Source organism: Thunnus thynnus, chromosome 14 (genome assembly GCF_963924715.1).
Source record: "Thunnus thynnus chromosome 14, fThuThy2.1, whole genome shotgun sequence".
NCBI lineage: Eukaryota > Metazoa > Chordata > Actinopteri > Scombriformes > Scombridae > Thunnus > Thunnus thynnus.
Window position 1 is genome coordinate 17,175,471 of NC_089530.1, and position 12,710 is coordinate 17,188,180.

General features: G+C 37.7%; 1 protein-coding gene across 2 annotated transcripts; it reads right to left on the reverse strand.

The window, feature by feature from the left end:
• Positions 1–826: 826 nt before the first annotated feature.
• On the reverse strand, positions 827–10,952 carry plek (pleckstrin). Of its 2 annotated transcripts, none has more exons than XM_067610284.1 (9): positions 10,769–10,952; positions 7,063–7,218; positions 6,615–6,796; positions 6,381–6,472; positions 6,102–6,286; positions 5,720–5,824; positions 4,293–4,376; positions 4,094–4,163; positions 827–3,947 (listed from the first exon to the last, which is right to left on the reverse strand). In XM_067610284.1, exons 1-9 carry the CDS (start codon positions 10,808–10,810, stop codon positions 3,808–3,810), a joined length of 1,056 nt encoding a protein of 351 aa, XP_067466385.1. In that variant the 5' UTR covers positions 10,811–10,952; the 3' UTR covers positions 827–3,807. The 2 variants fall into 2 exon arrangements, with proteins under 2 accessions (XP_067466385.1, XP_067466386.1); XM_067610285.1 differs by having other exon boundaries at positions 7,063–7,252; positions 10,769–10,868.
• Between the last annotated feature and the right edge of the window lie 1,758 nt (positions 10,953–12,710).

The following is a 12,710-nucleotide window of genomic DNA, read 5'->3' on the forward strand; positions in this document are numbered from 1 at the left end:
TCAGTCTTTATTTTACTATATCACAGATTCAGCTGTATTGTATCTTCATATAGTTTTAATCAACTTAATGCAAAGGTTCCTAATCAATGCCCATATCAAGTTGGCCATTACAATTAAGCACACTGCATTCTTCTTTGAATAAAATACCTTTTGTCAAAGTGTTACAGAAATCAGTAGTCATTTATGCATGAAGTATATCAGCTGTTGAACGTTTATCGCACTGTCTCCTTCATCCATGCTGATAGCATTTGTTGATTGTACAATGAAGGATGCTTGTTGCCTCCTCCAGGATCATTTTTTTAGAATATAGTTGAAATGGGTGCCGTGTCTTGGTGCTGTGTTCTATAATTACCACTTAGAGTATAATAGTATGTAATACATACTGATTGATGTTATCATGTGATTGCTTTAATCATAGTTACAACTTAACAAGCGTTCTGGCTGAATGGTTGCTTTCTTGAATGGTCGCCGTTTGCTTCCTTCAAATTTCATCATAGACGCATGAATGATATTTGTTCTTGTTTTTCATTTAGGAAGGCATACATACATCATGTTCTGCAGCTATAGCTTTGCGATGGACCACAGGGTGTAGACCCTTCTCACAGCATGTATATATATAATGCATTAAGCTGTTTGATTAGTCTAACCTATTTTTCATCATGCTCTTCCAAGTATGGTAAATTGCATATTAAACATTGGAAGCAAGATACCACTTTGCTACAGTATGACTCAAAGCAACAGTCTTAGGTTGATATATAGTGCCCTCCTGTGTCAAAATGGTAAAACACACACATAGAGCACATGTTGAAACACATGCAGACATGCACAATGATGGATGTTTTTTATTCAGTACCAATAACTTCTAAAACAATTATTTGATCATGAAAATAGAAATGTCAAACTCATTAATGTTGGTCTTCTTGTCAATAATGATAAAAACTAAAAACAGAATGAGTACATTTCTGTTGCTTACACAGTCACAAAATAATGAGTCAGTGTCAAAGACAGATCATAGTAATGAAAGAAAGGCAGCAATTGAAGGCATAGCACCTAATCTTCTCATGATGCACTAATTATAACATTTATACAGATGCAGATCAGACAGTGAGTGAATGTTGGTTATGCATATTCACACATATACAGTAGGGGTGTGCCCAAATACAAATACGTTATTCAGCAAAGCACGAATAGTGGGTTTTTTACAAATATTTGTTTCATACCAATATTTTAAAAATTATTTGTTTTCAGGAAGAAAAAAAAACATGTCAAATAACAGCATGCAGGTCGGTTACATCGCTATCTTAGTCTCCTCGGCTCTGCTGTTACATCTATCAGCAAGTCTCAATGAGGGGAGTCACATCAACCTGCTGCATGATGCACATTTCCTAATTTAGACATCACTCCCAGAGTTTGGGGTGTTCCCCAGAGATAAAGCTGAGCTACTGACGCATGCAAAGTGCTTACAAGGGATTCTCCATAACCTGTTGTTCCCCTTCTCCTTTCCACAAAGTTAGGTGGTAAAAATAGGCAATAAATAATAAAATAAAGCGCAATAAAAACAAAAACAGGATTTTTAAGCCTCTTTCCACATTTACTCGAATACAAATACAAATAATTTTGCTGCCTAAACAAATACAGATACAAATACTGGGGCCCTCCTCCCATCCCTTATGTACAGACATCAATCATAGTAATAATCCATTAAATTGTATTATTGTTATCTAATTTATATCACTAATTTAGATTTACATTTTTTTTCTTTGAAGCACAAATTACCTGTCTCTGCCTTCTGGCTCACACTGTACATGTGATGTCTAGACTGTACTGAAGAGATGAAAAATAAAACAGCTGTGTGAGCAAGCGAGTGTGTGATTGGTGCCTAGATCACTACAGAAAGGACAATGCTGTCCAAGTAATTCAACACACCTTGTTGGAGGAAAAGAATTTATTGGTAAAAGGTGACAACAAGGCAAAAGTCAATATCTGCAAAAGAAAAGTGTTTGTGAAATTAAAAGGTGGTTCTAGTTTATTACAACATGGGTTTTGTTTTCAAAGTTTTGGCCACCATTCATATCATTTATGATAACCTTGTACTCAGCAAAGTAATTGGTGAGATTAGGGAACACAGCATCATCACTACAATGAAGCTGGGCAGGTTGAGAAACACGAATGGTCAGATAATCAGAGCAAGCCAATAGTAAACAAGCCTTTTGAGTGCCCTGGTAGCTGGATGGACATGATGCATACCACATAACTGCAACATCCCAGCTTCATGCATGTCATACCCCTCTCTATCCCCCCTTGATTCCTGTCTGCCTCTATACTGTCCTATCCAATAAAGGCAAAAATCTCAAATAAAAAAAGTAAAAGGAAACCAGTTAGTTAACGTAACCACAGGATTTGGAGGTTTAGCACAGGAAGTAAACTCTTGCACGTTAAAATTTCTCATTGCACAGGAAAACTGTGTGCACACAACTACTGCAAACATGATAGATCAAAGCTGAAAATATCTCTCAACAGAAATTACAATGATTAAGGCAGGAAGATATCAAATATTATATGTTCTTCTCAAAATAAGCACAAGAGAGAAAAAAAGACCTGATTTGATCGGATGACTTGTGACTTGTTTGTCAAACAAAAAGTCACCCAGGTTTCTGGCTGCAGAGTTGATATTTGTAGAGAGGCAGTCAAGACTCCTCTGCAGAATGGGGATGGACTAATTTACTGTGCAATATTTTGAGCTGGAGAAAGGTCTTGGGCTTCCAACATTTGATTTCTGATAAATAAGATATTAGGTGATGTAGGTTGCCTTCTTCACTGTTTTTTTAATGGGTCATATACGGTATGAGTGTCAATGGTGGTGAATGTTATGTTTGCAGATAATGTGCCATCGTGGGAGCATCTACTGCATATAGAGAATACCATAAAAGGAGGCCAAGGATGGAGCCTCAAGGAACACCACATGCAGGTCAGAGGGGTTACCAAAGAGGAAGCATCTCAAATGACAACTGAAACCAGTCTAAGGCAGTATCACTGAACCCAACCAATTTTTAAGGCAACCCAACAAAATTGCTTAATCAGCTTTCTGAAATGCAGAGTTAAGCTAAACAACACCAGCATCAGCTGTAAGTAAAAGATAATTGGTTTCTTTAATTAGGACAGTGTCATTGCTGTAAAATGACTTATTTTTCATGTTGCCAGATCTCAGCAAAACACATGGTGAGTACAATATTATCAGTATAAAAGGATTGATGGGCAAAACTACAAAAATAACAGCCAAGTTGTGACAAACTAAAAATATCCTTTAATTGTTATCACTTTAAACTGTGACATGACGTTTTAATGCAGTCATGGTGTAGCTCGAGTCATTTTTGTCACTGATAAAAAGTGTCTCAGATGCAGCAGGCCTGTGAGCCATAAACTGACACTGAGCTGTGGAGGCAGAGTGTGATTCAGACGACCACACTCAGGAACTGAGTGTCGTTATATGACAGTTCAAAGTAAATGAAACATTTGAAAGAAGAGTGAACAAGGAGCAAATCAGAAAAACCGCAGTGGGAAAAATATCAAACATGAAACCAAGAACACAGTTTCTCTTTCTTAGTAACCACTCTAATGTGTCACTGCATTATACATTCTACCATGTTTAGAGTTTGTGAGTTTTGCAAGTTAAAAGATACAAGTTAATCAGTTATTCTTAGCTGATACACTGTTAAATGTAATTATAGTTTGATCAAACGTGGGACTTTACAATCAATAAGTTTGACAGTGGCTGGCAAATATTCTACTACTGCTCAGCTGCTTCTGTTATTTTCCACTTTTCGACACTGCCTGTATTGCTTTGATCCACTCCTTTCTTTCTTCAGTTGTAGCTGCTTGGAGGAAGTAGTGAGTCTCATCTGAAGTGATGATCTCAAAGAGGTTGCCGTCAACGTCGTATTTTTTGGCTGAAACCAGGAAAAGATGAGGAAAGAGAGTTGAAAGAGATGAGCTGATGAGAAGCTGCTGACAGTTAACACCAATTATATTTCACACACTGTCACAGTGGTGAAGCAACAAGGCATGTGTATCCTGTAGCAACGGTCTCACCCACCATCAGGCACATACTCCACAGCTGTAACCACAGACCCACGGAGATGGATTGAACCAAGAGGTTCTTCACCCTGACACAAAGGAAGAAAGGAGCACAAGGGAGGAGTAAGACAACTGATGTGAGTAGAAGAAACTCTGTTGACATTATTCTTTTGTCTCAATTGGTTGTCTAAATTTATTTCAGCCTTTACAATATTTACCTTTGTAGGATCATAATAATGCATATAAGCAGGGTCGTCTCTCAGTATGAACTTTCGCACTTTCCAGTTTTTCCTCCTATGTCCCTGAAATTAAACAACATGGCATCTTTCAATGAATGCATTTGCAATGAATGAGAAATTTTCAAAAGTGTGTTAGCAAAAGAGCATAGAAGCTGGCTTCTCATTGGGAGATTATTGTTGGAGACATTTTTGTATTGTGTATATTAGTATGTGTGTATACGCAGTAGTATCAAGCAGTAACCACTGGGGCTGAAAAATCAAGCAAACACAGAAGTGCCAAAAATGGCAGTTCCTCAAATGGCTACTTGGGGCTGGCACCAAAAGTGAGTCAATCCCTGTAGAAAATGCCCAACTTTACAGCAGAAATGTGAAACAAGTTTACAGTCTGATCCAAAAAAACAGCTTTGGTCTCTATAGCTCATTTCCCTGTTCATGACAACTGTACAAGGGGTGATTTTTTATATAACTCACCTGTTTAAATTTTATTAAGGCTGAAAGTTATGCATAATTAAGGGAATGGCTGCTTTGAGTGACAGGTGGATGCTGTCACAGGCAAGTCGCTACCATGGCAACAATGTTGGTTAGGTAACATAACCATGGTGTAACCCCAGACTTGCAGAGCATAGGTGGTGTAGCGTTAGGGTCAGCTCCATCCTCTCATCCAAATATGGTCACTTCTGGCTCCAAAAACCCAAGATGGCGATGGTCAAAAAAGGCAAACTCAAGGTTTCAAAATGAGAGTCCACAAACTAACAGCTGACATTACAGTGGCTACGTCCATTAGTTTTTACAGTCTATGAATAGTATGCGTTCACCTGTGGTAATTCCCTTTTAGTAGGTGATATGTGGAGTATGGGGAAGGTACACATAGGTGAGGCAGTAATCACAGAGCAGGTGTGTTGTTTTTTGGCACACAGTTTTTTTGACCATACAGGTGCAGCGTACCATTGAGTCATATTTGTTGTTTGCACGGAAATTATTAATTGACATTAAATGTGTGTGGATTGCTGTCTACGCTATGGATAGACCTGATTATGTACAATAAATACACTTACATATGGCTAAAATATGGACATTTGGGATTTTAGCCCCTCTGTGGCTTGTAGGTATTTCTTGTTTTTGTCAAGTCAAGTCACTATAATTATCATTATTTGTTTTTTAAAAGTGAAATGTTTGCAAAGGTGTCTCCATCTCCCATTTAGTGCATTAAGTCTTTTTAAAGAAAGGCTAAAACCACCTCAAGCGAGCATAAAAACCTTTTTGTGAAACTGTAAAGTGACTTGTGAAGTCTTTTTGATTTTTGCTATTTCCATCAACCTTTTCTAATGTGATACTTCAAAATGCGCAGAAAAGTATGTTGATGGAAACACGACTTTTGCAACGCTTTTGCTTGCTTTTTAAGTCACCTGTTTAAGTAAACAACCCTGTTTTATGATGTTTCCTCTGAATTCTTCCTTCACAAGCACATCTTCATCACTGGAGTATCCTTCACAGAAGAACCCGCTGTCTGCCTGTCACAAAGCAAAGCAATGCAATATGTTACATATATATATATATATGTATGTTTGTATATATATATATATATATATACAATATGGACATGTGTAATTTTTCATGATCATTCCCAGCCTTATTAATAATGTCTGATACATATTTGCCAACATTTGTCTTGCTGAAAGTGAATAAAGTGAATATGATATCAAAAACCTACTGAGAAAGACATAGTTTGCACTTGGAATAAAGATAAAATCTTTTTTTTTTCTTTTTTCTGATACTCAGCTTACTTACAAAGTAGTAAAGAGCATCTGTTTGATCTAAGAAGGCAGATTGGTCTCCACCCTCAGCTCCCTCTTTTGACATGTCACCTGCAGGCTGGAGAAAACCCTCAGTCAGGAGCCCTGTTGCTAACATGAGGGCCTCAGGTCTATTTCTTGCTTTGTCCTTTGAGATCAGCCATTCTACCACTGTTGCACCTGTGCAAAAATAGAGAAGGAGTTAAAAATGTAAAAGGGATGTTAAAAAAAATCCTCCACACCTGTAACATACAAAAGGCTATGACGGCAATACCAGTGAAGCAGTGGTTGAAGACTCTATTCTCTTGCTCCAGTTTTAACTCTTTGACTCCATCATCCTGGTCTTTCATCAGAGTGTACAGCTCACTGAGAAAACACAGTGTAAATGCTGTCAACATGTCTGGTACATACTATCATTAGCACAAGCAATGCTTAGAATAAAATTTGTCTGTTTACTGTTTTTTTCAAATTATTGTTTCCACAACCAGGAGGACTTTTCAGAACATACTTCAGGTTGATTGTGTCAGGCAGGCGAATGGAGCGTCTTGTGGACTTCCTAGCAAACTTTCTTCCCCCCTGTAGGCAGGTAATGGCCCTCTTGATGTCCTTGACCCAAAACTCTCTCTCCTCCACATGTGAGGCTTGGAAGAAATGATCCTGTTTCTTTTCTGTGGTGATCTTGAAAACCAACTGAATGGTGCAATACTAATCAGTCAAATTGTTATATGTTCTTTTTTCACTTGATATTTTGCTCTTAAATATGAGAAAATCAACAAAATACAGAAGCTAATTTGGAAAAAAAAACCAACTTAATTAGCTTTCTCAAATTAACCAAATCTTCAAATTCAGCATCCTAATTCTGAAGTCTATTATAAATCCTATACTATTGCTTTCACAGCTCTTATCCTTGAATACTAGTTCTACTTTTTTAACATGTATATTTGACATTTTCTTACCGTCCTCTTGCCAAAATCCTGGCAAGGACTAACGAGTGTGGCTCCCTTTAGAGGGATCATTCCTTTCGGAGAACGGTCTGTTTTCTTTTTATAGAATTCCACCCCATCTTCTGACAGCACCACCCACACAGCTTTCCAGGAGTTTAGCACTGTACCCTGAGGATCAGTAAGACAGGTGACAGCAGGCAGCCTTGAGCAAAGGTGCAAAAGTACTGGTCAAGAATGTAGTTGAAACGAAGCAGTAAATATTTACATTACTTTATAATTTCATCACTAAAGGTACTCTTGTCTGTTAGTTTGATATCCTCCTCATCCTCTCTCAAGTCCCAAACTGACCACTGCGAGAGCACCAGGAATACAGTAGCACCGTACATCATACTTTCAACATTGACCTTCAAATCCGAGGGAGAATACAAGGCTTTGAAGGTCAGCGTCACTCAAAAGTACAAAAGTTTACTTTTACATTATGTAACATGAAAGCTAAATTTCCCTCTATAAATGTTAAATTTGCATCATGTTTCATTTCACACACTGCGTTTGGCAACATGAGGTGAAAGAAAAACATACAGGCTTAAATGAATGAAATTAAATGAATCTATGATATGCTAGGCACCATGCACCAGCTTGAAAATGCAGAAATGAATCTAAAGCATGGTGCTGCAGTTCTGAGTTCTGGTAATACATATGGGGAAGAGGAATCACTGACTGGGGCAGTCCACTCTTGGGCATGTATTTTTAAATGCTTCATTTCACTTAGTTTTGTTATGAGTAAATGTATATGCACCGTTGAACTTGCAGTGTCCTCTGCTCCCCTCAACCCCTCAGGGAACAGAGGCAGGTTGTCTTACCAACTGCTTTGAGAAAGTGAAAAATATTATAACACTTGAAGTTACGTAACTTAGGCTAGAAACAAGCCCAAAGTTTTCCCAAAATGTTTCTACTGTGAGACATATGCCTTGAAGCATCACAGCAAAGCTGTGTGAATAACGATGACTGCACTTTTTGCATTCAACCATGCAGGGGATAAATAAAATAGCAGAAACATGTAACAATGTGGTGGTGAAATATCAGCCTTTGACTTCTGAACAGCTGTATTCTCCAATCTTATTATTCATGTCTTTAACCATGTGTAGCAGGATACTGGACCAGGGATAAGGTGCATGGAAATGTGGTTTCATTCTTCAAACAGCTCCATAAAGTCTCAGTAATGTTTAGATCTGTTGTAACATTGTGTGTAGTTTCAATACAAAAACTGAGTGTGTGTATGCACAAAGTCAGAAACATGTAATCCAATCTTTGCCTCTTTATGGAATCCGACACATATCAACATTTATCTTCTTGTCAACAAATGCCATGAAAAGACCAAAACCAACAATGCATTAACCAATCTCTCAATTCTGACTTTCAATATCCTGTCTCAGGCACTCAGCCCATTCGCCCCCTGTGGAGACAAAAAAACTTTAAAAACAGATCACAAATATATATTTTCACTTTTAAAAAGACTTAGTAATTTCATGAAACAGCTGGGAACTGTAGTTTTTAGCGAACAATAAACAGGAGTAAATAGTGTACTTGTTGGAGACTTTTTTCAGTTGTGAATTAATACTTTTTTGGAGCTCTAGTGAGTATTACAGTAGCAAGCCAGTGTGCAGGATTGACTCAAAAGAAACTACAGTGTCCATATTTATCGGCATTACAACACCATTGATGTGTTTTTTAAATAACAATGTAGGTATGTGGCCCCGAGGAATAAAGGTCTTTGTACACCAAGTCCGTTGTGTCAATCACGTTTACACACCGACTCTGAAAGTTTCGTCCGTCATTAAAATCTTCGGAGCAGTTTCGATTTTCTGCGGGGTTTTTTTGCATCCGTCAAAGCCTTCACAGAGTTGTTTGACCACCCAGAGCCACCGTACACGCAAACAACACAGCCTCGAAACACTGATACTATCAGCTTTAGCAGAGAAGTTATACACAGACTGATCACAGAACAACTACTGATCATGATCTTGTCTGCATGTTGCAGCGTTTTGAGGCTGTGCCCTGAATATCTGCGGATCCAGTCGAAAGGCTGATCACCTGTGATCAGCTGTGTGTGTGTGTGTATGTGTGTGTGTGTGTGTATGTGTGTGTGTGTGTATGTGTGTGCTGCCAGATCGTGGAAATTGGTGGTCTTCTTTTTACTGTGTGGTTCTTTCTTTTTCTTGCAAGAATTTAGAGGACCACAAAATTACCCTCACTGCTTGCCTCGTATTGCGAATTTTCGCAACGAATATAGTAATAAAACACATCGGACTCAGTGTGCAAGGTTTCTGTGCGTAACGATTTTTGTCGGATGACGGATTAAAAAAACGCATACGAAAAAAACGGATTTGGTGTGCAAAGACCTTAAGATATCAGCCCTTGGCTACACTAGAAATACTTGTTAATAGGATCAGTTTATTGTTGGTTTTGGTCTTTTTGGGTTTGTTGACAACAAGAAAAATACAGAATATCACCAGATTTATCCATTAATATTGAATCATCTATTTTTTTTTAATCTGCTGACATGAAATAAATAATCAAGAAGGCATTTGGTGCTTGTCCGTCCTTTGCAAGAGCCTTCACTGCTGGACGTTGATTTTGTTTGGGGGTTGTTGTTTTTTTGACCCTCTTTTTTGCCTAGAGTGTAGTGTTTGATTTCACTTCTATTGAATGGGCAAAGATGCACCATTATCTGACTGCTCTGTAATAATGAAGAAAAGTCTCCCAAGCATCTTTAGGCATGACGGTCAGGCACAGCTTTGGCCATTTATAGCATCCATAGTGTCATGATGTGTTAATCATCATCATCAAAACTAAGAACAGTAATCAATAAAAATTTAATAAAAAGAACATGGGGAATAGAGTGATGACTGATGGAAGACACAAAATGTAAACTAAACTGAAAGAATAATGGAACTGAGCACACAAAGCAACTACTTTAAGTTTATAATTTTACCTTTATAGTTTTTATATTAGATGTCACTTGTCTACTTTTTCATTTACACATATCCATGTCACAGTTGGCTCGCTCTCGCTCTCGACAAACGTATGTGTGTGGGTGCTGAATGTGTGAACTGGTCACATTCTCGCTGCACTTTCTTTTTTTCTTTTTTTTAAACAACAGTTTATGTTGTGGGACAATAACTTATATGTTGTTTTTGTGCATGTATATTCTTTATATGTCTAATCCCTGGTGTTCGTGAGAGCAAAGTTGGAATGTGTTTGTGGAGGTCATAGTATATTTATGACATATTGCGACGAGCAAACAAGTTCAGGACAGAAGCAGGAACTTGAGTTTTTTGTTGCAACTGTAGAACAGAAGTGTGTAGTTGTGTTTGATCACATAGAGTAATGTCATGTGCACATATGTTCCTCTTGGTGCTTGTTTAACCTGGACCAATATTCCTCTTTGTCTGTACTGTTTGCCCAGTTCAATGTATTGTCAGGATTTTTATTTTTAGATCTTCCTTTTTCATTTTTTCACAAGTTTGTTAACTGTTACGTCTGGACTAAAACCGTCACTGACAGTGATAGTGTTAGTCACCACTGTAGTAATCGTCATCTATCTCTTGTAATTCAGACTGTGTCTGATAATGTCACTAATGTTAGACTTGTCAAGCACATGTTCAAGCTCTACCAATAAAATGCAAGGAAGTGGATTGTGTTTTCTTGTTATTCTTACCTTTTTCACCAGGTATCCCTCTCTGATCTCCTGAGGCTCCATTATCCTACTCTCTGCTGCTGCTGTTGGCTGCAACTTTTGTCACTTTTTAACTGTCGAAAATATTTCTCACAGAATCCACCTACTCTCTCTCTCTCTCTCTCTCTCTCTCTCTCTCTCTCTCTCTCTCTCTCTCTCTCTCTCTCTCTCTCACTCCCTCTCTCTCTCTCTCCTCTCGTTCTTTCAAAACCACGAACACACAGAGACATACAAGCGGAAGTTGTGCTGCTGGGTGTGTGACAATGATGACTGGTCAACCAGCTTCCTCTTCTCGGCAGTATTATTAGTTACAGTTACTGCTCTGCTGACGTGTAAACTTTAGTGTCAGGGTTGACAGTTCAGATAAAAATACTTTAACAAGTCTTACTCCATTGCAGTTTCAGTGAACTCACCCGTTTAATTTGGTCTACCACTGGAAAAGAAACACAGTAAAGCACAGTTTGATCTAACTTCCTGATAATTTTACAGTAAATGTGTCTCAACTTTTGCAGCTTTCACATCTAATGAAATTCTTTTCTTTCCTCCTGTGCCTATGATTGATTTCCTTTACTGCACTTTTATTTTCTTTATTACATTTGTGGATATTTCTTGTTATTTAATCTTATTATACTTTATCTTTCCATTGTCATTTTATACCTTACATATGGCACTTTCAGTCTCTTGTGTTTGAAAAGTTCAAATAAACTTAGCTTATACTAAGCTTATACTCACTCCATGTCATCTCTGTGTGTTTTGTTTCTCTCTGTCCTCCTGTGACCCTCATATGTGATTACATAGATCTTTATTTCCCATGGTTGCAGTTTTTTTTATCATTTCTGATGGTTTGGCACTTTTTGCTGTTGTGTAACCGGACTTTCCTTGGGTAAATAAACTATTATTCCGCTATTATTAGTATTGCAGTCTTGCATTTACAAAAAACTCTTGACTCAGTGTATGCATATCCACTTTATATTTAGCTACAGTATGAATAACTATGAGTCCATGCTTTAGCTGTGGGTGGGTACATAACAGAGGCTGACCTGGATGTATTTCTGGAAAAATAAAGATTCCTCTTTTTCGAATGTGGTGAGTAACAAAAGAGGGGAAACTAATTCATTAAAACATATAAATATTTATTTAAAAAGTTGCATTAGAAAACAGCAGAGGGATCACACACTTAAGAATAAACATGATACAATATTATATACATATTACATTACCTATTTATTAATCATAAAGATCCATGGTCCTGACTCCTGTAAACAAATAGACATGCTGGACTATATTCTTAACTTGAGAAACAATAGAATGCCCCTATCCTTATCAGAGCATGTGTCACAGCATGTACTTTTACTAACTGTAGTCACTTCATGACATGAAAGGAAGTCTGTGCTGTCAGCTCTTATCAGCTGTATGACCCAGCAGTTTCTGTCACTGGAATAATTTACAATCCTCATATGACTGGAAGGAAACACTTGGTGTAAGGTTGGTGGGGGGTTTTGCAGTTATTTGGGGAGGTTTTTTAAATAACTAACATTATGACTGAATCAATAGATTATTATTTTCCCAATTTACTTTGTTTCTCATAATACAACATACAAAAGCATACATTCATGGAGTATCTTGAACCCCTTTATGATATATGACATCATTTAGCTGAGAATGAGGTTATATAATATCTGTACACAGTGTTTGAAGGGAGAGAAAATCTGTATGTTTAACAAACAGGAGGAACCACCTGCAGTTTGTATTGCAGCCAAGCAGGTAGTTCTGTAGTTCATTAACTGAAAAGTTAATGAACGCCAATGCGGAGGTGCCTCAAACCTTCATTCTCTCTAATGCTAATGGCCAGCAGGGGGCAACTCCACTGGCTCCAAAAAGATAGAATTGTATAGAAGTCTATGGGAAAATGACCCCACTTCTC